This window comes from Delphinus delphis, chromosome 7, assembly GCF_949987515.2.
Source record: "Delphinus delphis chromosome 7, mDelDel1.2, whole genome shotgun sequence".
Classification (NCBI taxonomy): Eukaryota; Metazoa; Chordata; class Mammalia; order Artiodactyla; family Delphinidae; genus Delphinus; species Delphinus delphis.
In genome coordinates this window covers 54,740,439-54,767,043 of record NC_082689.1, presented here as the reverse complement: position 1 = coordinate 54,767,043, position 26,605 = coordinate 54,740,439, and the positions used below count along the sequence as shown (strand labels likewise).

Below are 26,605 nucleotides of genomic sequence, written 5' to 3'. Positions count from 1 at the left end.
GGGAGACAGCTATTTCTGCCTTTGCCTCAATAATTAAGTTTTCTGAACCATAGCCACATTGCACCGCCCAGGGGTCTTCCGGTTTCTCACTTGGCACCTGAGATTGAGAATAGAGACATCTGTGAATAACTAGCTGCCACAAGGAGTGGAGTTCAAATGTGTTTCAGCGAAGATTCTGCTTTTCTCTGTTTTCCTACATAGGGATATATGGAATAACATATCCAAGTTTCCTCTGCAAAGCATTGAAAAACCTCATGGAGCAACTGCAAGACTCATCAAATCAGATTAAATGAAACACAGCTGTATTTAGTTTTTGCTATTTTGATGGAAATTACTTACCTAATTTTTGTTAAATCCCGTAAATTGTATTTCACAAGGCTCTCAAACCTTATTTCATTATGGAATATCTCTCTCCTAGGAACAGGGTATTGGGTTAACCCTAGTACTAACTGCTTCTGAAATCAAAGGAAATGAACCAGCAGGTCGGGGTTATTAGGAAGTAGGGCACTTAGTGAATGACCCAACACAAGATGTGCAAGATAGTCCCCAAGTTTCTCTGGGCCTCCTGTGTTCTCATCACAGAATAGAAGGAATCCCAGAGTTAGTCCAAATTAAACAAGAAATGTATCCCCGATGGATATTTAAAAAATATAAATGTTTGATCCTTTGGTTCTTCCAGCTTCTGCCTGTGTCTTCGGCACAGAGTGTTGATAAAAGACATATTATTTTCATCCCTTGTGTTATTTGTTAAATAACTTGGGTGACATCCGAGAATGGAGAACTGAAACCAGATCCTCCCCCCTGTTTGCCTTCGAATAAGAAAGCTCTTCAACTCTGGTTTTCATAGATCTGTTGCTCTAGCTACAAATGACATACCTCTGAGATCTAACTCAGTGAAAGATTTCTGTTACATTTATCAAAATGCAGTAAAGAGTGAAAAGAGCTTTTTATCACTTTGCTTGAATTCTAAGCATCAAATTATGAGACTCTCAAATGTTAATTGGTTTGTGGCCCTGTGAGGGTAATAAATAAGTCTGGGTTTGCTAAGTATGTGCATCCTTCTCTTCATAATGATTTAGAAGAGACACAGTCAGTTGTAACTGAATATTAAAGTCAAATATGGAGTTTTAAAGTTGTTTCAGCTTTGGGGGAAATAAGTTTCTGCTTTTTTCACAGCGTTTACTGTACTCACTTTAGTGTCTACATACTTCATACAACTTTTATTTCACATAAAATCCCTTTAATGGAAAGTCTATCAGCTATAGATACTAATAACTTGGCAAGACTGCCATTTTAGATGTTACAGTTTTCAATACGCATTCACAGCATGACAAGGTTGCTTGCTGGTGGGTAATGTATTTAAGAATCACAGGTAGCTGATGAGACCATGAGTTGATCATAAGGGTACAGAGAGCTTTTGGAAAGGAAAGGCCTTCGCTCATGAGTTGAGTACTGCAACAAGGACACTGTATCAGCTGTAACTTACTGAGTAATGCAAAACTATTGAAAATTTGAGTTGGCGTGTCCTTGCGAGTATGAGATATAACATACTTGAACGTTGTCCCCTTTGTTTTTTTGGTGGAGATGGCAGTTTAACAAGTGTCGTGTCGTTATTGCTTAGAAATTTTGGCTGTACTGAGCTCATACCACATTTAGCCAAGAGGCTTCTTCCATATTTTGAGCGTGCCTTTTGTTCCTCTTTTTTCTAATGTCGCTTTGAGTATACTTGTGTTCTTTTTAGTAACCTAAATGTACTATTTCTGCCTAACCATACGCGTTTTTTTATTCATCGTAGGCGCAGCCAAACAGCTTTCCATGGCAGTCCCCTTTACCCTGCGGTAGCAGCCTCCCTGCAACCTGCACGACCGGGCAGAGCAAAGTGGCAGCCTGGCTACAAGACTCGGAAGAAATGGACAGGTGTGCAGAAGGTTAGTTCTTGCCCATTGTGGGCTCTCAGGATGAGCCAAAGAAACAGACGCAAAAGGGGCAAATTGTGGGTGCTGTACCTTTCACCCCCCAACCCCCCTTAATGCCTCCAGCTTTTTTTTTTTTTCTTATTTTTATATCCCAGATCTCCTCTTTGCCGTGTCTCGGGCTTCTTACCTGTCCGTTCTCCTGCTCCCTCACAGCTCCTGAATCTGGTTTTTCCCTTACCCGTACTCCCACCCACTTCAACCCTCTCACTTCATTGCGTTAGCAGTTCCCTCTGGCTTCATTAGCCTCCCACACCCCGGACCCTGGGGGCGATCACCCAGCTGAGTGCTGCCTTGGGAGCACCCTCCAGCCTCGCTGCTGACAGTCTACTAGGTCACTTACACAGCTGCCTTCTCTGCTGCTCCATCTGGCCCACGGAACAGTGTATGTTTCCCAACAACCAACAATAAACAGCAAAATTATACTGATCTTAGATCCACAGTTACCTGGTAGTGGTGTTCCACTATGGATCAGTTATTAAATACTCCGAGCTAATACATGATTCTTCACTGTACCATCTCTCAGCCTCTTAATCTGCAGAAACTTTCTCCTTCCTTGAAATGAGCCTTAGCACGTTGGTCCAAACTGGATCCACAGACCATTTCCAGTCTGTGAGACAGCTTTCATTTGACCTTCAAAAATGAACAAAACAAAACAACACAAAAACAACATAACAAGTATTTAATATATCTAAATTGATTTAATTATCTTGAGATGATGTTGGGCCTAAGTTTTTTGATATTAAATTTTTTTCTTTTATGAAGTTATGGTGAAAGGAGATGTTACGTTATTTTATGTCCTCACTTAGAAAAATTGAGATTTGGCGACCTGTGTTCATGCCCCAACCAATTCTTTTTTTTTTTTTTTTTTTTTTTTGCTTTACACATGTGTGAACTCAAAGTCTGCAGCATTTTTATTAGCCCTCTCCACATTCCAAACTTAATCTTTATGTGAAAATATGGCTTTAAGGGGGATGTTATATTCATAAAGTGTGTCCAGCTAACATTCCATTAAAAGGGTTTTACTTGAGTATATTCACAAAACACACAGACATTACTTTGCCTTTATGAACTTCAGGTTGGGGAAGAAGCTGACCTCACTGTCCTAGACACTGCAGGCTTGCCTCTGCGGCGGTTCTAGACAGTCAGCCTCTCCTCTAATTTCTGCCACTTTGCACACGCTTTTGGAGTTTAACCTGGCCACCGACATTGCTGAAAAGATTGAGACTGTCTACTGGGACAAAGTCCATTCATGTGACCAAAATAAATTGACATTGACCTTGATGCCAAGAAGCCCCTGGCTGGTGGGGGGATGTCTTTGTCTCCCTGTATGCTTTAGATACTCTGTGGCCCATCCCTGTGCCCTCTCTCCAGTCTCGGGGGTGACCCTGCTTCCCCCCATCCTGATCTCTCTACCTGTGTCCTCATCCTGCCATTCTGTTCTCTTTCAGGATTTAGTGTAGTAATGATCTCCTGTCTTGAGAACAACCTCAGCCTTTCCCACTTCAGTCATTCCTACCCATAGACTTCAGCTTCTCTCCCATAATTTGACTTTGCCCTTTTTGCTCTATAGAAGAAGCATTCTTGGCAGCAGGACACCATCTGCTTTCTGCTTTGTTCTCAAGCCTCATCCTCTGGCCCGCCCTGCAAGACCTTCTTTAATGAGCCTCCTCTTTTAGGCCCCGTGAAGTTTTCCTTTTTTTCCAGCTGCTTCTTCTCTGTTTCATTGGGATTCTCCTCTGGCCAACCTTGGTTGCAGGGATGATCAAGATAAAGTATTCTGCTTTTAGCTTCAATAATAGTAACTATAGCTTGTTGAGTGCTCCTATGGGCCAGGCACTGAACTAAGCACTTTACATATGTGGTATTTTATAGATTTTCACAATAGTACCAAGCAGGACTTTTGAACCATATTTTTATAGGTAGAGAAACTACAGCTCAGAGAGATGAAGTAACTTGTCCAAGTTACACAGCAAGTACTTGACAGAGCTGAAGGGCTAACCCAGGCCAACTTGATCCTAACGACTGTGCTCTGTGCTTTGGAGATGACAGGCATGCTTCTAGTTTCAACTGCAGTCTCTGGGCTTTTTTTGTTTTTGTTTTTTTGGGGTTTTTTTTGCTGTACGCGGGCCTCTCACTGTTGTGGCCTCTCCTGTTGCAGAGCACGGGCTCCGGACGCGCAGGCTCAGTGGCCATGGCTCACGGGCCCAGCCACTCCGCAGCACGTGGGATCTTCCCGGACTGGGGCACGAACCCGCGTCCCCTGCATTGGCAGGTGGGCTCCCAACCACTGCACCACCAGGGGAGCCTTGCAGTCTCTGTTTTGATGATGGTAGTAGTAGTGGCGGCAGCTGATAGGTATGGGGTGCCACAGGCACTGTTCTAGGTGTTATAAGTGCGTCAGCTCATTTAATCCTCTCAACTCCACTTTACTCCACTAGATGAGAAAACTTAGGTACAGAGAAGTTAACTCACTTGGACCCAGTTCACACAGCTAGTAATGGTGGAGCTGGGATTCAAACTCAGGCAGTCTGACTCCAGAGCATGTGCTCTTAATCACTGCACCATATTTCTCTCAAAAGGGCTGAAAACTCTCTTTAAATTTCAGACCTCTGTATCCAGCCCGTGCTACATTCCCACCCCCTCCCTTGCTGTGGACTCTCTCTGCCTGTACACTCGGTCACGCCTTCTCCTCAGCCTGTCTAAAACCAAATTCTCTGTCTCCTCTGTGGAAATGGTCCCAGTTCCTGGGCTCCCCTGTTTTTGTCAGTGCTGCTCTCATAACCACTCCTGAAACCTCTGTCATCTCTGACTCACCCACCCTGTTCATCCAGCTGAAACTGAGTTCTGTTATTTCTTTGCAAACTTCCCCCATCTCCCCTCCCCCTCATCTACCCTTCCTCTGGAATTCCATTTCTGCTGTCCTAACTCAGGCTCACCCTTTGCCCAGTCTCTGACTGGTACCCGCACCCTCAGTCTCTTGCTCTGTGGCTCCGTCGCTCTCAGAGGCTCCTGGGAAATTACTGTGTTTGGACATGTTTGCATCCAGTGCCGGCACTTAGCAGCCGTTATCCCGTTGCCCTCAGCTATGAGACGTAGGTATTGCTACTGTCCCTGCTTCACAGATGAGGAAAGTGAAATGCACGGAGGTTAAGGAGCCTGCCCAAGATTACACAGCTGCCCCGATAGAGAGGCTGGGACTCCAGCCAACCCACATTTGACTAATCCCAAAGCCATTCTTTCTTTGTTCACTACATATAATAGTCCCTCAAGACCACTATTTCATAAAATAACTTTTTGCAAAAATCTCTTCAGGTGGTTCTCCGTGAGCTCTTGGGCTTTAGTCCAAACTACTTAGCCCAGGGTTTAACATCCAGCTTTCAGCTTTCTGGCCCTGCCTACCCTTTCAACCTTGCCTTCCATAGGCCTAATTAAACTTATTTGCTATTTCCTAAACGTGCTTGCATGTTCCTGCCTCCATGCCTTTGCACAGGCTGTCTTCCCAACCAGTGCCCTCTCTGCCCTCCTCCACCTTCCTGTTTTGCTGAAGCCTTTTTATCAATCCTCCAGACCCACAAAAGGTTTTACTGGCTCTTATAAGTCTACTCTGACGACCTCAAACCACAGTAACTGTCCCTTTCCTGAACTACCACAGCACTTTTTTTTGGGGGGGTGGTCTATTTTGATCATTTCATAGCATCGCAATATTGAGGTTGGTTGCATTTCAGAAGTTCATCAAGTAACATCTTCTTGAACCCATAACATAGCACATTTATAGTTCCAGTACTTAAAGAGGTTAGCTATTCATAGGTCTGGACTTCCGTCAGTCCAGATCTCAAGTATGTAAGGGAATTTCTTGGTGCTTGGAGAGCATTTTTTCCCATAGAAACAAAATATTAAATTAGTTTTTCTGTTTTGTTTTTTTTTTTTTGCGGTACGCGGGCTTCTCACCGCTGTGGCCTCTCCTGCTGCAGAGCACAGGCTCCGGTCGCGCAGGCTCAGGGGCCATGGCTCACAGGCCCAGCCGCTCCGCGGCATGTGGGATCCTCCCAAACCGGGGCACGAACCCGGGTCCCCTGCATCGGCAGGCAGATTCTCAACCACTGCACCACCAGGGAAGCCCCATAAATTAGTATTTTATATGCCATCCTTATGTACCAGTATATGCCATCACTAAAATGGTATGTAATAGTTCAATGTACAGATTATTTATTGTGTACATTTTCTTTAAACCAGAATGTAAATTCCATGAATCTTATTTTATTGCTATATTCCCTGTGCTTAGAACTGTGCTGGGTGCATAGTGTCTTCCAAGTCAGTGATTCCTAAATGAAATAGTAAATGGATAACTTTGGATATACCTTAATTTATTTAACTATTCTTCAATTGGATGTTTCTTTTTATTTTATTTAATTTTAAATTTTATTTTGGAATATAGTTGATTTACAATGCTGTGTCAGTTTCAGGCGTACAGTAAAATGATTCAGTTATACATATACATATATCTATTCTTTTTTCAGATTCTTTTCTCATGTAGGTTATTACAGAATATTGAGTAGAGTTCTTTTTAGAACAAGGTAGGGAAGATGAGAAAGTAAGTAAACTGCTAGATATTTAAGTTTTAAATTTTTTACTGTTATAAACTGTCTCAACAGTCCTTTCTTGGCATAATATTTCCTTTTTCCCAGATTCTAAAATTAGATCTAATTTAATGTAATTCTAGAGATTTCTTTTTAAAGGTATTTTTATTGTCTTGGGCAAGTCCTTATAATCCTTACATACAACCAGACACTTAAGCAAGGAGCAAAATTCTGCCAGGGGTTTCATTTCTTCCATGATAGAAGTGTCAAGGAATGGTGTGCTTGTTCCAAGTTAAGGCCCTAGAAGAATGATTAAACATAGTGCAGTTAATGCTCCATAAAGACCATTTCTGGTTTTCATAGAATTTTCTCACCTCCCATCTCAGTTGCTACTTTCATTAGGAAGGTAAGAGAGTAAATAGTACCGTCACCACTTGACAGGTAAGAAAACTGCAGCTGAGAAGTGTAAAGTAAATCAGTGTCTCCCGACCCTTAGTTTTGGATCCTTTTGCCTTGAATCGAATTCATTCACCAAGTTCTCTTTCCATTCTGTTAGAAAGGATTTTAAGCCTCATTTCTATATCTCTACGCTACTTACGTACACCATTTGTGTAGAATAATCACAGTTATTTAGGAGAATTAATGTAATATTTACTGGATAGAAGCTTTAATGGATAGGTAGTGTTAGATAATGTCCGTACCAGCATGGTGCTTGTGATGTCGTTTTGTTCTTTAAAAGGCAAGTTAAAATGTAGGTCTCTTGGGCTTCCCTGGTGGCACAGTGGTTGAGAGTCCGCTTGCTGATGCAGGGGACACGGGTTCGTGCCCTGTTCCGGGAAGATCCCACATGCCGCGGTGCGGCTGGGCCCGTGAGCTATGGCCGCTGAGCCTGCGTGTCCAGAGCCTGTGCTCCGCAATGGGAGAGGCCACAACAGTTAGAGGCCTGTGTACCAAAAAAAAAAATAGATCTCTTCTAGCCAACTCCTTTCTCCTCTTCCTTCTAACCCCTGCCTTCTTTCTTTGTACTAATTTTCTCCCTCATTCCTTCCCGTTTATCTTCGGTATTTCCTACCCTTCCAAGTCACTCACTTTATTTTCTTCGTGGGGCGCGTGGGAGGAGTACAATGGTGCTGCCTCCCCTGAAATGGGGAGGGGGTGGTGGAAGGGTCCTAGCCCCCTCAGTACTCTCTTCCGTCACCTGCGTTGGGTGATTTCCTTTCTTGAGGAATTTAAAGGCCACTGATGGCCAAGAGTTCCCTGGAAGAACCACAACAGCACTTGAACAGCTCACCTAGGGCTCCACCCTAGGGCAGATGCTGCTGAGAGATGGGACCTGGGTGGGACCTGGCCCCCAATGTATTGCTGCTGCCCTGCTCTCTGTAGAGTGTGCAGAGATTCTGAGTCCTATATGAAGACCTTCAGAGCAGGTAGACACATTCCTAACAACAGAACTGTACAACTGCTGAAGTTCCCTTGAGTGTGCTTCTGATGTGACAAAGCCCACCTCAGCAAGAAAATGAGCACACCCAATTTCACTGGGATTTTAATGGCTTTCTACACTAATAACTGTGCATTTGTAAGAGTGGGTTTTGAGGTCATCCAATAAATAATCAGCGGTTGTATGGTTCTAAACCAGAGACCAGTTCTGTTTTCTTTCATTTGCCAGTATCATCATTCTATAAACATAGATCTGCCTCATCATATTTGCCATAATTTGGATAGAGTGCCTTTTATTATCATCACCACCACTCCCTGCCCAGTTGTAACATATTTTAATTTCTGATTTGTATTAGACCTTGCACACTGCCAGTCAAACCTTGTGGAACTTAGCAAACTCCTGCAGAATTTGGAAATACTTCAGAGAACTCAGTCAGCGCCTAACTTTACTGACATGCAGGTAAACATTTTACTGCTGTTGGTCAAAGGACCTTAAGATATTCACTCAGAATTTTTACTGGATTGTTCTATGAATATACAAGGTAACATTTAAAGGGAAATAACTACAATAAGGATTGGTTTATATTCTGGATTTATTCTTAATACTTTTGAATCTTGGTGTCATTGTTAAGATATATGTTTTGAAATGTTTTACATTTAAATACAAACTAACTGGAAGAAGTAAATATCTGAATCATTCTTTCATTTTTGTGTTGCATTAGAAATGATAGTTATGAAGACATAACTTAGATACTCTCAGAATTATTACTGTCTTTTCATGTAGCAAAAACGCTAATCCTGTTTTCATTTGGTGTAGCAGAAAAATATGTTTTATGGTTAAGTTTTTATCTCTGCTTTTAATGCCCACTGTGCATCAGATATACCTTTATCTCCTGGCTGGTTTGCTTTAGGTGTCTAACAATGATTCTGTACTAACTTGCTGTGCTCTCTTTGTCTATACCTGTATCATCTGTGTTAACTTAATAATGCTTTGTTGCTTTTAACTATTTGTGTAATGTAGGCTAACTGTGTAGATATTTCAAAGAAAGACAAGCGGGTCACAAGACGATGGAGAACAAAAAGTGTCAGCAAAGATACAAAAATACAACTGCAGGTACAGACTTTACTTTTCCTTCATTTATACTTATATATATATTTTAAAATATTAGTCTGTATGTATCAATTCATAGAAGTTGAAAAGTTTAAAGCAGCTTTTAACTGCTTTAAAGCTAGTGCTTTTCAGACTGAGTTATATTATCTAAAGTAGTGAGAAATCTATTCTTATTCTGGCATAAGTAAAAAGAATTTAAGGCTAAAATTATGTAATATGGCTGTAAAGTGGCATTTTCATCCTCAATTATGGCCTTGGAACCATTAAAACATATTTTAACAAAAAGTCACCTTAAAAATCTAGACTGAAAATCAAATGGGTTGTAATGAAAATTCGCTTATATATACTAGATCTTAAAAGAGGCTTTTATGTGTTAACCCTGTCCAAACTTGTATCTATCAATAAATGAGATGAGGACTGCAATAGGTTAGAAAGTAACAAACCTGGGTTCTAATCTAATCACTGTGATTTCCTGGCAGTATAATCTCATGCATTTCTGTTAAAGTTTCGGGGCTTCCATTAACCCCTGGGTAAAGTGATCGAGTTTACTTGATGATCTCTGAATTCCTTTTCAACTCTAAAATGCTATGATTCTACAAAAATATTATTGGCCATCAACATTCACTTTTAAAATTTGAACTAAAGTCTTCATGGCTTGTGATAAATTTACTTGAAACTCATTGTAAATAAGTTATTTAGTTGAAATGAATAGTTTAAAATTTTTAAAGTAAGATCCTTTTATGTCATTGCATGGCAGTGATACAAAATATGGCAAATGCCTAAAATCTCTTACGTCAAAATTCATGTTACTTTCAGAGCTTTGAGCTTGAATTTCTGCTACTCCAATTCTAGCTATATATTATAAAGGACTCTTGCCCTGCACAATCAAAATTAGACTTATGATTTTGTTTTTCTTTTTATTGCACTAAAATCAATCTATATTCTAACACAGAGGTAAAAGGGACTGCCTTTTAGAATTCTTCAGTCTTTTAAATAAGTACAATAATTCTTCCTTAATTCTAGTTTTATTGATAACATTCTTTGTGTTTTAATTCTGAATGTATGAATAACAAACTCTTTGTTGCTTTGCTTGCTAATCTGATATATTTGAAAATAAATTTTCACAAGCACTAATGATCGGTGTGTTTTTTTGTTAGAATGTCCATATTCTATGAACACAATTTTCTGTGGTCTTTTGTTCAGTATGTTTCTGTGCGTTTTCCCTTCTTTTCAGAAAATTAATACTATAGAGACAAATGTGCCAAATGACTTCACAAGAAAATTGCCTAAAATTGCTTTTGAGCATATGATTGTCTAGTTTTGTGGTGGTCGTTTTTTGTTGTTGTTGTTGTTTTTTAAACATGGTATCTATGGTTATCATAGCCAGGAAAAAAGAACCTTAATTATAAATAAAATAATTGAAGAAGGCCAGCATCATAAGAACATACACATTTGTGGATAGATAGCATTTCAATCTTGTTTTTATGAGGTATCCCACTGAACAAATTCCCATTCACAGTTGTGGTCTGCAATAGGTTGGTTCTCAACGTGTATGAGTGCAATGCCACTGGCTGTCCTACTGTGGTTACGAGGCCCACCATGGTCCCCATATCACTCAGTGTTTTCTGGAGGAAACAGAGTGTAATTCTGTATAGCCCTCCTATTCACAGGCTGTGCTTTTCAATGTGTGGAGAGTTTATGGAGATTTTTTTCTGAGTCATCAAAAGAAGTTGTTCAAAAAGCAGGAGAATATTCTCCATTTCATATTCCTGTCACATTTTGGGGTGGTTTGTTCTTAAATTTTCATTTATGCTCTTTTGCCTTGTTTCTGTTTTGCCAAAGAGTAACAAAATGGCCCTTGTGATTCTAGTTTAATTATTTTGGGGGGAAATTGAAACCATCTCATCCCATACTCAAAGAAAACGTTAAACTTTCGAAAGTAGATTTAGCTCCAACTCCAGTGGAAATAAATAGACTGAGAGGTGGCGGTAAGCTATCAATCCTTCCAAGAGAAACCTCACTTCCACTTGATCTGGTAAAACAAAGGATCGTAGGGTGAATGCTGCAGAATTTGGTACCATCCCTAGACATTTTCTGCTCACCCAAACCAACGGGCCTTCCAGGATCCCTCAGGATGCTCATTCTCTATCACTGAGAAGTTACTTGGAAGTTTCTTCACCATGCACACCTGACTGGGGAATCTTAACATCAGCCAGGGATGACTATGACTAATATGACTGTCATTACTCATCAGTATTTTACCTACAGAAAGTCATAGCATTTATTTTTACTGTAGTGGATTAAACATACCCACCACTTTCTCCCACCCTAATACACAGGTTTTTCCCTCCTGTTTTAAATGTTTCTTGACCATCAGAATCCCATCTCATGATACCAGGTAGTTGTTTTGAGCCCTTAATCATCTCACTACTTGAACGACTTTCTTCATTGTTGTGGCCAACTTGAGAGATTTTTTGTAGTGAGTGGCTCATTTTTCATCCCCTCTATCATCAACTTCTAGTCCACCAGACATTTATGCAGGAACCTAGACTGCCTGGTGGTGGTGGTGGTTATTGTTCCTGCTATTGTTGTCATGGATCTTGTTTTACTGAAGTTTGTATGCAGCGTTCTGTAGTAGTTGTAATTTTTGAAATAATTATAAAATAGGTCATTTAAAAAATTGACCTTAGGAAAGTAAAAATGAAGAACATGTTATACTGGATGTTTGATTGCTTATTCTTAGGTAAGTTAGATTGTACTGTCGATGTGAATGTGAATGTTAAAATTTGGACCATATTTCTCCGTGAAGCCACTGGGAAGCTAGCTCAAGAATCCATTGTGTAATTCATTGGAGGCAATAGTTGTCCTAGACGTCTCTGTGGAATTACCTTTTAGAAAAAATACTTCCTGTGTCCCAAAGCTCAAATTTCTCATTCTCATAAAAATCTCAGTATCATCATCATGCAGTAAAACAGTTTGGTTGTGTTTTAAATGAGGTGGAGGAGGGCAAGAAGAGAATGATTTTATAAGGGTTGCTGTAGAAGAGATTGCTGTTACATTTCCTGTGTTGCTAATAGCATGCATTAAATACTAGATCCGTAGATATTGCAGAGAATCAGGAATAGTAGGAGGTATGAGGTAGCAGATAAATGATCTTATGTCATTCATGTGCAGCTATCCTAGATCTCACAGATGCTCAAATTACACTGAAGAGTAAAAATATATTCTTTCTCCTTTTTTTTTTATTACAGTAGGCATAAAGGAATTTTGTATAGGAAATGTTTTGTCTAGAGCAGATTATGTGTGTGTGTTTGTGTTTAATAAACATACATATACGTACACAGAAAATTTATGACGATTGAGAGAAATGTGAATATAATTTGCAAAATTAAAGAGAATTGGAGATATAAGAATTTAAAATATTTTTCTGTTATTCCAAAAACACTAACACAGCCATGCTGGTTTTTTTCTCAGTCTGACTGTTAGGTGACTCTGAGAACATTTCAGCTAATTAGAACTGAATTTATTGCTCACAACCTTGAAGAGTCAGGGTCTGTCAAATGCAGCAAAGCTGAGTTGATTAGAAAGCAGTGTTATTACCCTTTATCGTGTCCACCAAAAAGAGAAGAAAGAAAAGAAAGAAGGAAAGAAAGCAAGCTCTAAGATTCTTCTACTGGTTTATGCATAGTTGCACATCACTAAATGAAGCCTATACTTTCAGATTTTCATAGCCAATTTTTATAGGTGTTATCCCAGCACACTGAGGACATTGAGATTACTTTCCTATATTATGGGGACTGGCTTCCTCCTTGGAAAATTTTTCAACCCAAAAATCAATATAATTCTTAATATTGAATCCCAGAGACCTTTATAGTAGGAGAAAACATAGGGAGTTGAGGATTCCTGGTATCCTTCCCCTTACTTTTTCCTCCCAGCAAGAAACAAAAAATTCTTCCTGACCAACAGGAGGCTCTCATTACAACCTGTTTACTTTAGCCTTTGCACATTATTTATTTAGTCACTTTTCCCTGAACTCATTTTTTTTTTTTTTTTGCTTCAATCTACTGAATGCCTTTTGGCTTCGTAGAACATGACATTGCATGAATAAAACGACGTACATTTATTTTACCTTGAAATCGTAAGCTCTTCATCACTTCATAACTTTCCATCTCCTTTTGGGGTAGGGGTTATATTCAGCAAATAGATTTAAGTGTTTGGGTGTTCTACCATGAGAACAATAAACTTTTCTCACAGTATGAATGCCCCTCCAAGCTATTTTCAATGCTAAGATTTAGCAAAAGTCAACTTTCAGTTAAAAATTCTCCCTCTCCCTTGTCTGATTATCTTTCATCCTCCCATATCCTGTCTTCTCCCTCCCCCATCCCATGTTTTCTCCTCCCTCCTCTTCTCTCATTCACTGTCAGGAAGGGCCATCTTCGAAGGGCCAGTTCAGCACAACTCGGCGCCGGCAGAGGCTAGCAGCAGCAGTGGCTACAACAGTGAGTGGATTTCAATCTCAAGTGGATGTTTAATGAGAATGAGAAACTGTGTACTAGTGTCACCCTGCCCCGCGTTCTAATGGTGCCACTCGTGTGGGATGGCATCAAGCACAGCCCTCTCCTGTGTTGGCGGGGTCCTCGCATGTTCTCTGGCTGTCTTTGCACTGCCTGCCTCGCACACAGGTGTTTGGGTTTGCAATGGAAAACTATCATGGGATCCAGATCTCTACTTCTACTCTCGGTGTGAGAAACAGTTTAAATTCAAGGATGCAAAACGGAGTGTGTGGGCGATTTCCTGAAACGGTGTGGGTTTGGGGGTTTTTCTTTTTGGTTTTTTATTTGTTTTTTTTGCCATACTGATATTGGAACCGTTGCTAACTGATTTCTGTTTTTCTAAGAAAAGCCATGTTACTACAGATGTAAATTGTGCTTTTTTGGTAGCAATGTGACTGTTTGAAAAGGATGTGAGAATAAAGAAATGAGAGGGTGAGAAAAGGTGAATTTTGATATCATCTCTCAGCAGCTACCCAAACTTACACTTAGCAAAGGAAAGTTGTTTTCTGGAAAGAATATTCAGCTGGAAATCAGAAAATATAGTGTGGAAAGGAGAGAACCACAGAGTTAAATGGTGTTTAATTCACATCTAGATGTTGGTTTGGCTTTTTTTTTTTAAAGAGAAGATAGGGTGGATGTTAGGAGGATAGAGGGAATATTGAGATATATAAGGCAAATAACTTAAAATTGAAAAGAAGGTGCTTAGAATAGTGAACTGCCACGTGGAATATAAAATAGAATATGTAAACCAAGAACCTTATGCTGGATAAAAAGAAATCATAATATTTGTTTAATCATGACATCCTATCAACTTTTTATATACAGAATACTGAGTTCATGGCAAACATTAATTTTTTGGCTATTACGTAAGATTTCCTGAATTATCATAGTGTTGCTCTTGCTGCTGGTGGAATGTATTTTAAGACTAGAATTGCTGAAAAATATGAAAAGATTTTGGTTGCATTGTAGGAGAATGGATACTGGTGTATGGATTGTTGGTTTTCTACTTTATAACTCATGACTGACTCTTGATTTATATCTGGGTACTCAGCTGGTTTGTTTGAGAGACAGAAATAATTTTGATTATGAAATGAACAAGTGACATGGAATTTATTACGGACTGACTCTTTTTTTTTTGCGGTACGCAGACCTCTCACTGTTGTGGCCTCTCCCGTTGCGGAGCACAGGCTCCGGACACGCAGGCTCAGCGGCCATGGCTCACGGGCCCAGCTGCTCCGTGGCATGTGGGATCTTCCCGGACTTGGGCATGAACCCGCGTCCCCTGCATTGGCAGGCGGACTCTTAACCACTGCGCCACCAGGGAAGCCCCAGGGACTGACTCTTAAACTCACAGTTTTGTGAACACTTGAACAAACAAATTTTTGAAATTGATTTCATGGTTAATGTCTATCTTATGCATGTATTCAAATACAGATGAAAAAAGTGTCTCATACTGACATGGTAACAGATTCTGACAATAAATTCATGTAAAGTCAATTTTTAAATTCTTAAGTGTAACCTTTCATTTACAAAATTCAGAAATCCAAATGATTATTAGAGAGAGAACAATATCTCAGTCTGGAAAGGGAGGGTCAGTCATTTTATGAAAATACAAATGTTTCCTTAAATAATGTACTTCTAAGATGGCATGCAGGGAAGTGATTGTGTTTCTACTGTGTTCATTTTTTGATTGCAGATAAATATAGTGAATATAATAAAACTGAGATTAGAACCTATTTGAATAGGTTGATTTTTTTTTTTTTTTAGTTGGGAGTACAAGAGAAAAAGCTTTTGAAAGATGGAGGTATTAATGCTCACCTCCTCCAGGGTAGCTGTGACCACAGAGGTTAAGAATAACTTAGAGCATCTAATGAATGAAGCTGGCAGCATTTAGTCATGTATTCAGGAATAACTAGAGGGAGTGGTTACCCTAAACCCTCTAGGATCTATAGCTTTTAACTCCATACCAGCGCAGGACAACATCTAGCAGGACCTTCCGCTGGCTCCCTCAGCCCCCTTGCCCACATCGCAGTGACCTGTTGCTGGTGACTCAGCCCTCCTGTTTCTTTTAGTGCAGTGGTTCCCCTTAATTCCCTGCCTTTCCTCTTGCCAACAGTAAAGTTAGCCCACACATTTGGAGTCTGTCCTGTCCTGCTAGTTGCCTTTTGTCTGGAATTCTTCCAAATGACTCCAGCTACTTGTTCTCCTTGCCCACTTAGGTGTGTAGGGCAGCTGAGATTGCTCCCAAACACAAGTACACCCAGGATGTTCCAGAGATTTAGTCTTGTTGATTCTTAGCACTAGCATCCATAATGGTCCACTTGCACCATCAGGCAGGCCCAACAGAATAGGGGGTTGGAAAGGAGAAACACTGGCCCCTCCCCATGGAAAGACCCCAAGAGTCCCAGTGCAATCAGTACCCCACACTAGCATCCCTGTACGTGTGATGCAGAGTACCAGTAGCAGGTGACTTTTCATATTGGCTCCGTGAGTTGTGTATGCTCAATATCTTCCTTAGACTTGCTGTTGTGTGTTCTCTTTTTTGTTCATGTTTACCGCTGCTAAATTTCAGTGCCAGTCCACTGTTCTGTTTCTCTTTTGGCTTCTTTATAGACAGGTGATAAAAGCGTCTCCTAACAGCCCCCTTCCAAACTGCAGTTACTGGTACCAGAATATTCCAGGATCAGGCTTCCTCCCTGTCACAGGATTTCAAGGAAGCCTTGGATTTCTTTCCTAAGGAGGATGTGAAGTTGCATTTCCAGCATTGAGGTTTCTCACATACAAACATTGAGAGCTGTAGACAGCCCCACTCCAGTCATCACTGACAGAGAACCTAGTTACCGTTTAAATTTTCAAATCCCATAATACTCACATTGATGAATAAAAAACTGAGTAAATAAGCCCCCAGGCTGAAGAGATATTCAGTTAGAGTTAGATTAATACATCTCAATTTGTATTTTCAATTTCATTTCATGAATTTTTCAATTAAAATGATCCATTCCACATACTTATTTTAACCAAAAAAAAAAAAAATCAATGTAAACATTTTCAGTCAGAAGTATATAAATATTAGTTTTCAGTGTCCCAGGGAACTGTTTGACTGCAGTTTGAATAGAGCATTCCAAGTCCCTTTCCCTGTGGGTTATATGCAAAATCATTTTTACCATTTTAATTGCCAATTTAAACTTCCATTATGTTCAAAATATAAATTTGTAACATGTTTTTCTTCTCAGTGTCTGATTCCAACTTTTAATAAAGAGCCCATTATCTCAGGAACAAGTCTGGGTCCTCACTGGACTCTCTGGGCCTCCACTACACCCTGGCCTCCCATCACTACTGCTCCCCCAGCCTCCCTATCCACTCAAGGGAGGAGACCCCTCTCCTACGCCATGCCCCTCCTTGGAGCGTTGAGGGCACCTGAGTGCAGATAAAACCCTTTTGTTGATCCTCAACACATTTCATTCCCCACCACCGAACATGCACATTCCTTTTTCTCAAATGCTCTTCTAGTTCATTGCATCCTGAAACCATATCCTTAAATCTGCAAACTCCTTGGTCTATCCATTTCCTCAAGTCACAGTCTCTGCCCATGACCTTCTCATCACCAACCTTTCCATGGATTCTCTCTGTCCCTCCTAGAGGGCCTTGGGCTGACTGCCCTTTCTAGATTTAGCATCACCACAGGCAAGGACAGAAATTTTCTTTATCTGTCTTTAAATATTCTTTCACATAAACCCCATTCCCTTATGGATATTCTAAAAAACCTCAGTCATTACTGTCACAAAGTTGCCTGGATAGGATTCCAGCAAACTACTGAACCCAAGGACTCCATTTTCTCAAATGGCTTATCTGCCACTTTTGTGTCTCTTCTCTGGAATAGCCAGGAATTCAGATCCTGATGAGATAAACAAGCTGTTGACACCTCCCAGCCCAGTGTAGCCAAGGTCCCCATGGGGGATGAGGAAGAGTTACTTTGATGACTCCAGATACCAGATTCTTCACAGATCATATATTAACATGCTTAGCTTAGCAGAACTGGGGAGAAAGCTTCATGCCCACTTTCTTTCCCAGTAAGCCTTGGATATCTTTTGAGATAAATAACTCCTTGCCAAGACAAAGCTACATCCTAAGGACCCTCTCCAGTCTTAACTGCCCTCACCCAGACCCACCAACTGCAGCTCAGGCTAGATTTTTGGGGTCTCTCCATCTCCTCCATCCCTGTATCCTCCGTGCACAGGCACATGCTTGCAGGGTCCCTCCCTCCCCTCTTTTTCTATCATGAGGTTTAAAGCTAAATAAAACAATGAAAAAAGGAAGTGGTTCTGACATACATGTACATCAGACAAGATATTGGTTCCTTCCTCCTACAGCATATTTTCTCTTAGGTAGAGGGTGTGAATTATCTTTTAATTTATACAAAATTCAGCTTGTGGAGGAGTCTGAGAGTCTGATTCTTGAAGATAATTGAATGCATATCTGTGTGGTAAGAATTAGGGGAGGTTACTGGTAATCTGATTTATAAGAGGAATTGGTATTCTCATTTTCCAAGAGTGTTTGGCTGACAGCATTTGTAATGGTCAGGTAGAACCTTCTAGAAGGAGACGGAAAGGTGCTTTGCCTCCACCCATCAGAAGCCTAGCCCAGATCCAGCCTGGGCAAGGAAGTACCTCTAGCCATTTGGGAAAATCTATAGGAATATGACTTTTTTTACTTAATGCTTTTCAATATTGGCCAGTTCATAAGCCATGTTTATGTAACATACAAAGGTAAACTACAGTTACTTACATTTCATTTACAAATACATCTTGATAAATCAATTTCAAATTTAATTGTGAGTCCCTTTAAGCCATTATTATATTTAGTATTAAACTTACTTATGTTTTATCTAATGGCAATGGAGCAAGTGAATCTTTCTGTATACGCACCTCTTGAATTTTCACCTGTTCAGTAAATTCCTGCTCCAGGCTCAGAAAGAAGTAGGCATAAAAAGTGCTCTGATTTGAGTACCCAGACTTTGTGAGAGAAGGTCAGCTACGTCACAGTTCAGACTGCTTTCTGCCAGCACTGTTTCTGTGGGTTCAGAGCTGAAGCTTATCTGGGATTGTGCCTGTTCTTCCTGTCATTGTGTAATCATCTCTCCCTGTGACAGTGAAAAGCCAGTGAGTCAGTGGCAGTACTAAATCAACTATGGGAAATGAGACTCCTTCCTACCCAGCCACCTGCAAAATAAATGAGTACTGTCTCCGAGTGTGTCCTCAGAGAGGAATCTATTATTCTGGAGACTGGAAGAGATCTTTTCTATGTAAGAGAGGGTGGAACAATGTGCTGTTGCTCTCTAATAATTTGTGTCCTCCCCTTTCAGGTTCCTTTCAGTGCTACCATGTCCCCGGTTCGCTTGCATTCCTCCAACCCCAACCTTTGTGCAGATATTGAATTTCAGACTCCCCCTAGCCACCTCACAGACCCTCTGGAAAGTTCAATGGATTATACAAAGCTTCAAGAAGAATTTTGTCTAATTGCACAGAAAGGTAACAATAAATATAATGTGCCCTTGAGAGAAGCTCTCTTTCTTGATGGGAAGTTGCCATTTATTCTCTTATCCTTGTTTAGGTGGTCATGGTAGAAAGGTCAAATGGTTTATGTATTTATTGCAGTTCTATAAACAAAATGCAGTGGGATATGATGCCCGCCTCCTGGGAGAACACACATCATAGGGTTACAGTTTTGACTGAGTAAAGAAAGTAGCATTGAGGGTGAGAAAAGGCAGAAAGGCAGAAAGACAAAAAGGGTGTTAACCTTTGATGACTGTTCTTCCTATTGCCTTCAGGCCTGGCACTAGGATTGTAGGTCATCATAAATTAAAATTTGATTTTCTTCACTCAGAGAATATTAGGATAATGGGATTATCTATTTATTCTCTGAAATTTGCGGAATCAAACACTTAGGGGGAAAACAAGGCATTATCCTAGGCAGGTCAGCAGACACTACTACTCAACATCTGTTTTTCATCACTTAATACATACTTGTGAGTTAGCCTTAGTAAGGGAAAAAAAGAAAAGAAACATTCTGTTTGAAACTCTTTTTTTATTAAATGACATAATAAGTTTTACTTTACAGTTTGTGGGTAAGGAATTCAGGAAGGCTCAGCTAAGCAGTTCTTCTGTGCCACGTGGCATTGGTTGGGCTCCCTCAACAGTATTCAGCTGGAAGCTGGGCTAAATTGTTCAAGGTGTCTTCACTAGCACTTTGGTTGGACCGCTGGGAGGCTGCACACAACTCTGTCCCTCTCCTTCTCCCTCTCCATGGCAGCTCAGGGCTCCAAAAGAATGGAGTGGATTGGAATGGAAGCAGCCAGCTCTGGACCTGAAGCACTGTCCCTTCACTGCACTCTACTGGTCAGAGCTTCCCAGGCCAGTCCAGATTTGAGGGGAGCAGAAGTCCACCCCACCTTGGAGTCTCCTTTTTGATGTTAAGTTTTCAATAGGCATGTTGCAGAAGTTCAATTGCTGTCATCAGGCACAGAGAGTAAGAGTATAATAAATAAGAAGCAGGAGAGTGGAGTGTAGGTGGATTGGGCAGTCTTGTCTGTGTTTACCAAGAAGAGCCTCAGCTCCCAAATTAACTCCCTCCCCTTATTGCTGTAGTATTTAAATTTCAGCCACTGAAAGTTTGTGTGTGTGTGTGTGTGTGTGTGTGTGTGTGTGTGCGTGCGTGTGTGCGTGTGCTTTATGATAGTACCTTCTCAGTCTCTTGGAGAAAGATACACATTATGTTGTTTTCAGTCACTAACATCTTATTATGAATCAATCACATTTATTTCCTCTGGGCCCGCTGGTAATAGGTTATAAAATATTCTTGAAAATGTGTGTTAAATGGAACATCTCAAGTAACCCCCGTAATACTCAAGAGCCTAGTGACTCAGGAAAGAAGGGGCACACACTGAGGACATCTCTGGGAATGCTGAAGTCAGCAAAAATGTATAGTCTCCTTTTTTTTTTTTTTTTGGCGGGGGGTACCTCTCACTGTTGTGGCCTCTCCCGTTGCAGAGCACAGGCTCTGGACGTGCAGGCTCAGCGGCCATGGCTCACGGGCCCAGCCGCTCCGCGGCATGCAGGATCTTCCCGGACCAGGGCACGAACCCGTGTCCCCTGCATTGGCAGGCGGACTCCCAACCACTGTGCCACCAGGGAAGCCCTATAGTCTTAAACCATCAGCAAAGATATGCTAGCAGAGATTTCTTTAATTCCACAATCCTGAAGCAATTAAACTATCTCATCTCCCCCACCTTTTTTTTCTATAGATTTTTCAGTTGAGATTCTGTAAGGCCACCTCTCTTTCACCTCCTGTTTTACTCCTTTCACATTTTTATTGCATGTCTTAGCTGGATGCTAATCATGTCATTAGACTAGAGCAATGTTATTTTGTTTATGTAACAGCATAGATTTATGGCCAGGAAACCAGTAGCTTTTACTTCTAATGTGAGGTTATAGCAGCAGGTAAAATGAGACAGCAAATGTGTGAATTAACTATAGCACAGCTTCTAAAGGAAGATGGGTAAATTTGAAGGTAGCCCTGGGAAAGCTTTGTGTATTTGGTTGCAATCCAGAGGCTTTCAGGAAATCCAAGTTTCAACAGAATTTTAAAGCCTTTGTTGAAACAACATGTTTTCTTTTCAGTTGTGCTAGAAAAAAAAGGGGGGTGCTTTTCTATGACTATTGAATGAACTCTTTAGGAAGAATTATGGATTTTGAAATGAGTGAGAGTCCACTTTTAGAGCTGCCAGTTGGGTTAACATATTTCAGCTATCAAGTTATTACCTTAAAATTGATAACTAGAATGTAGCACATAAATCAATAGATTGTGAATCCCTTATGATCTCACCATTTATCCCCTTTAATTCAGGCCACTGTTTTATGCTAAATTTTTCCACTTCTTTAAAAAAATCCTTTCTCTTATAAGGAAATCCCTATTTTAGAAGACTTTGCATTTTATAGAAACTGTTATTGTAAAGATAGGAGTTGGAAATTCAACCTTTTTGTGTTTCAGAATTAAAGACTGCCTTGAATTTTTACCAATGTATGTTGTTAGGTATGCAGAAATGGTGGTGGAGGTTGTTTTTATTGTTGCTTTTATTTTGTTTTATTTTATTTCCAGCTCTATTGAGATATAATTGACATGTAATATTGTATAAGTTCAAGGTATACATGTTGATTTGATACACTTATATACTGAAAATAATTGTGATAGCTAACACCATACCATTTCTTTTTTTTTAAAATATTTCTTTGGTTGTGCTGGGTCTTTGTTGCAGCAGGCGGGTTCCTTAGTTGCAGCCCACAGGCTCCTTAGTTGTGACTCACTGGCTGCTTAGTTGCAGCACGTGGGCTCCTTAGTTATGGCTTGCTGGCTCCTTAGTTGCAGCAGGTGGGCTCCTAAGTTGCGGCATGCATGTGGGATCTAGTTCCCTGACTAGGGATTGAACTCGGGCCCCCTGCATTGGGAGTGTAGAGTCTTCACCACTGCGCCACCAGGGAAGTCCCACCATTTCTTTTTTGTGGTGAGAACATTTAAGATCTACTCTCTTAGCAACTGTCATGTAAATAATACAGTACTATTAACTATAACACTATACATTAGATCCCGAGAACTTATTCATCTTATAACTGGAAATTTGTACTCTTTAAAAACACTTCTGATATCATGATGTTCTTGGCTGAGAAAGTAATGCAAGTGCTGTTCTTAAGACCAAATCATTTCCTACCCGAAAGAGAACTAGTTAGAACTTCTAAAACAGCTGTCTTATTTATATTGGCAGGACTCATAAAATGCTCTTGTTTGGGTGCACACTTTGGGGAAATAATTTTCGATAGTTCTAAATGATTTGCATGAGGCTTCATTGTACACAGAACTGCTCAAATATTGCCTTCAAATATAGCAGAGTAAAACTTGTTCCCTTTTCTTTCTAGGAATTATAGTTTAGTTTCTAAATACTGAAATTTAAAAATTGATAATTTTTTATGCTGCTTCCAGGTCTTTGTTGGTTTATCTGGTTTGAAATGCTAAAACTTTCATCCTGATTAATTACCATTCCTATATTTGTTTTGTGTATAGATATTCTGGTAGATTCCATTTTATGGCTGACTTTCAATTAGACTGTAACATAAACTTTCCAGAAAATATCTGTGCATGAGTTAAAGTACTGAGAAGTTTATAATTTTGTATATTCTTTCTGGATCCATTTGATCTTTGTTTCTTACTTTTCTCCCCACGCAGTGCATTCTCTTTTGAAGTCAGCGTTTAATAGCATAGCTATAGAGAAGGAGAAGCTTAAGCAGATGGTTTCTGAGCAGGATCACAATACAGGCCACAGCACGCAGATGGCACGGCTCCGACAGTCACTGTCTCAGGTAAATGAGAGTGTTTGTTTCACTCTCATAATACATTCCTAACCCTATAAGCCAAAGATGGGGGTGGAGGCAATCCATCATGGGGATGGCACATCATCTGAAATTCTCCCAAGACATTGCAGTGTCAATATTATGTTTTATTACTTTTCTTCCAAACAATATCAAGGTAAGAGTGAAAATCAACCAAACTTGCTTGCAAACATAATTGCTATTTTGGTTGATTGAATACTTTTAATGCCTCTCTGTAATCATTATAAGGCAGTTCCTGGTTTAAAAAAAAAAAAATCGTGCATTTATACATGATTTACATACACATTTAAACAGTTATGTTCCAGAATATGTTTGATCCAATGTCAAATAGACAAAATCTACCAGATCTTCCACACTTACTATTTTTTCCCACTTACATTTTAATCTGTTGAAAATTACTGATAACTATTACCTATTTTTTCTATTCTGATTTGCACTCTTAGGATTTTCTTCCTAAGTTATGCTCCCTGAGGCTAGACTCTTATATATATTTCAGTATATATTTTACACTATAATAAATATTACTCAATATATATTATATTGATCTTATTAATACTAATCAAGTCCCTGTGTATTTCAAGGTTGAAATCTCTGTTAAAAATCCTTTAAAACTGCCCTTATGCTTTCTTACACTGAGCACTTCCTCTGAAATATTTTCATTTAGTCTATAAATTAACCTTTAAAACTTCCTTTGAGACTTCAATGTTGTTATTGATTTTGTGTGAGAACTCAGTGTTTATATAAAATATTGTTCACTTCCTGGTGCCTTGGATCAGAGCGAAGGAGCAAGCAAATCCTGGGTAAGTGGTTTTCCATGTGGATCAGCTCCTGCTTGAAGAGTTTGCCTCAGTTCCTGAAAATTAGACTTAAACTGGTCTCACCATGTTTTATGTACCTGACCTGTCAGCTTCTTTTCAGCGTTAAGTTTCACGTTATTGAATGCTGTTTTCTGGGCCACACGTTCTGCTGTTTGCCATCAAACACTGTCAGTTGAGGTGCATATGCTGCTTCCAGTGCAAAACTAGGGAACTCGAGAGCCTGAGCATTCAAAGCGGCAACTGTGTTCCAGTCTTCAGAGGGCTTCCTTCACATGCACACTTGAACGGTTTCCCTGTACTGATCTCATGTCATGTATCTGTTGAACACCTAGTCCATGTTAATCAATCTTCTGAATCGTGATCCTGAAAGGATCATGAATCAGAAAGATCAGAAAAAAGATCAGTAAACATCTTGTATGTCATCTTGTAAATGTGTCAAATACACTGTTGTCCCCCTACATGTTGCAGTGTTTTTCTTCAGATGTATTAAGGATTGAAGTCTTAGTGGTATGAGATAAGCTTGTACTAAGAAAAATAAGAAAATATGCTTGTTTCCCGCCTGCTTGCTTTTATTTGCTTGTTGGTAAGACAGAGAATAGTAAACACATCTAAGTTTGGGAGGTCAGGTGAGATTAGAAATGGTGATGAAGAGAAATTTTAAAGCAGTCATTCATTTGTTCATTCATTCATTGTGTTTCATTCAACTACTGTACCTCAGGTACAGTGCAAGGTATAGGACACCAAGTTAAAAGTAGCCCTGGCCATGTTCCCAGGAAGTTCATGATCTGACTACTGAGATGAGCAGTATTTACTCAGGAAACAGTTAAATGGACCATGCTGTAGTCCATTCCCAGTGGCACATGAGCGGTGCAGATTTCCAGGCCTCTGCGTGTTCAGAGAAATGAGAGATGCCTGAGCTGTGAGCAGACCCAGAGATCAGGTTCGTGGAAGAATTGGTCCTTGATGGACCTCAGGAGACAGCAGCAGCTGTTACCAACCTAATAAAAGTAAAATAAAATGAAATTACATCGACTGCGTGCTTTGGGTTAAATGTTTCCTTCTCTTGTCTAAACATTTATTTGCATCTAGGCTTAGAACCTCAATAGATTTTTGTTGGATTATTTGCAAGGGGCAGGGCGTGTTACATTTACTTCATTTTCTTGAACTCAAAAAATTTGAAAATAATTTGGGACTATAAAGATAGTTATACCCTGTCCACTAGCGAATTCAGTGCTTCCAGTTCTGTGTTATCACAGCATCTTGGCTGTGTTCACATCCTTGTGTTCTGTACATACCTTCCCATTGGGTGGGTCGTTTCCTCCTGAGCTCTAGGGCTCAGGAGAGAGGCCCTGGCAGGAAGATGTGGATACCCCCGTATATCGGTGAATTTATAGATGTTGATAAATTGTGTTTTCAGTCAGAATAAAAGAGGCCAATGGAGCTGCCATAGAGAACATGAGAATTTAAAGGACAAGCTGAAAAAACGAGGATCCTTTGATGGAAACCCAGGGTAAACAGCTGACAAATTTAGATAGCTATGATCATTGAGATCAAGGGTAAACAGTTTTGATAATTTCAAGAACGAAAAGGTTAACAGGGTCTGACTTAGCAGCAAATGATATATGGACTGAAAGTCAACCTTGAATTTGGCAGTCATCTAAGTTTGTTTGTGTCATGAAGGGAAGGAACTAGCAGATAAGGAGACATTGAAGATGGGAAACAATTAACTGAAGTAGCCATCCTGATTGGCCAATTCTATTGTTTTCATTGTGCCTCTTTAAATATAGCCCTAAGGATTGAACAAGATATGAAATAGCTTGAGTACATTGAGACAGCTGTTCTACGTATGTTTCTATGTTAATATAACTTCACATTATAGTGTGATTTTAGGTAGCCTAAAGACATCTTTGATCCTTATTCAGGTATCATCAGTTAAAACCCAGATATTTTTTTAATGAACAGTTACCAATCCAAGTCTCCCCCCAGAAAGGGAAGGAGAGAGAGAGACTGTTTAAATAACTTCTTAGATTAGTCTTACGTTTTTAAAGCTTATTTTTTATTTGACATAAGTCTGATTTGATATAGGTCTGATGATTAAAATGCAGCTTTTCAATAAAGCTTCTAAATATATCAACTTGGCAAATTCCATCATCCTTTTAGAAGGTACATAGCATAAGAAGATAAGTAAAATTAGCATTCTTCACTACATGCTCAGCATAAATTTTTACCTGCCTTGGGCATGTAATAATTTGCAAGGCTGAACAGTATAATGAATTTCTCTTCTAAAGTAGTATTTCATCCCTGATCTATACATATACAAAAATGTACATAATTCTGTTATTTTACCCCATGAAACTTTAAAAGGAAACTTTTACACCTGAAAGGCAGCATAGATGTTGGATTTACACCTGTAGGACAAGGTATTTTGTGTGGCATGTATCCCTTTGTAAATGACCTTATTTCACAGCAGCTATAATTTTAAGTACTGAACACCAAAATCAAATAGTATATAGTAAGCCTATGGTAAACTCAGCACCCTAGATTACTATAAGGAAAGATTCAACTTGCCTTGAGTCTGTCCTCAATACATTACACTCCGTCACTATTACCAGTTTGATTTCTGGCCCCGGAGTTTGTACACAGCTTTTGCTAAATGCATTGGGTATTGGGTCCATACAAATGTGAGCAGCAGAATA

At 39.8% G+C, this 26,605-nt stretch overlaps 1 protein-coding gene and 1 non-coding gene across 4 annotated transcripts in view; both read left to right on the top strand.

Moving 5' to 3' along the window:
• The window catches only part of OSBPL6 (oxysterol binding protein like 6), a 212,496-nt gene that overhangs the window by 155,919 nt on the left and 29,972 nt on the right, over positions 1-26,605 (top strand). Inside the window, exons 8-13 of one of the 3 annotated variants that reach the window (XM_060016523.1) lie at positions 1,796-1,928; positions 8,347-8,450; positions 9,012-9,104; positions 13,526-13,600; positions 19,017-19,182; positions 22,928-23,061. In XM_060016523.1, the coding sequence (XP_059872506.1) occupies positions 1,796-1,928; positions 8,347-8,450; positions 9,012-9,104; positions 13,526-13,600; positions 19,017-19,182; positions 22,928-23,061 (705 nt within the window). The remainder of the gene's footprint in view (positions 1-1,795; positions 1,929-8,346; positions 8,451-9,011; positions 9,105-13,525; positions 13,601-19,016; positions 19,183-22,927; positions 23,062-26,605) is intronic. The other 2 variants (XM_060016524.1, XM_060016526.1) reach the window with 2 other exon arrangements.
• Positions 19,454-19,597, top strand: LOC132428812 (small nucleolar RNA SNORA79). Its single transcript, XR_009520206.1, has one exon. It is a non-coding gene; the product is annotated as a small nucleolar RNA SNORA79 (small nucleolar RNA).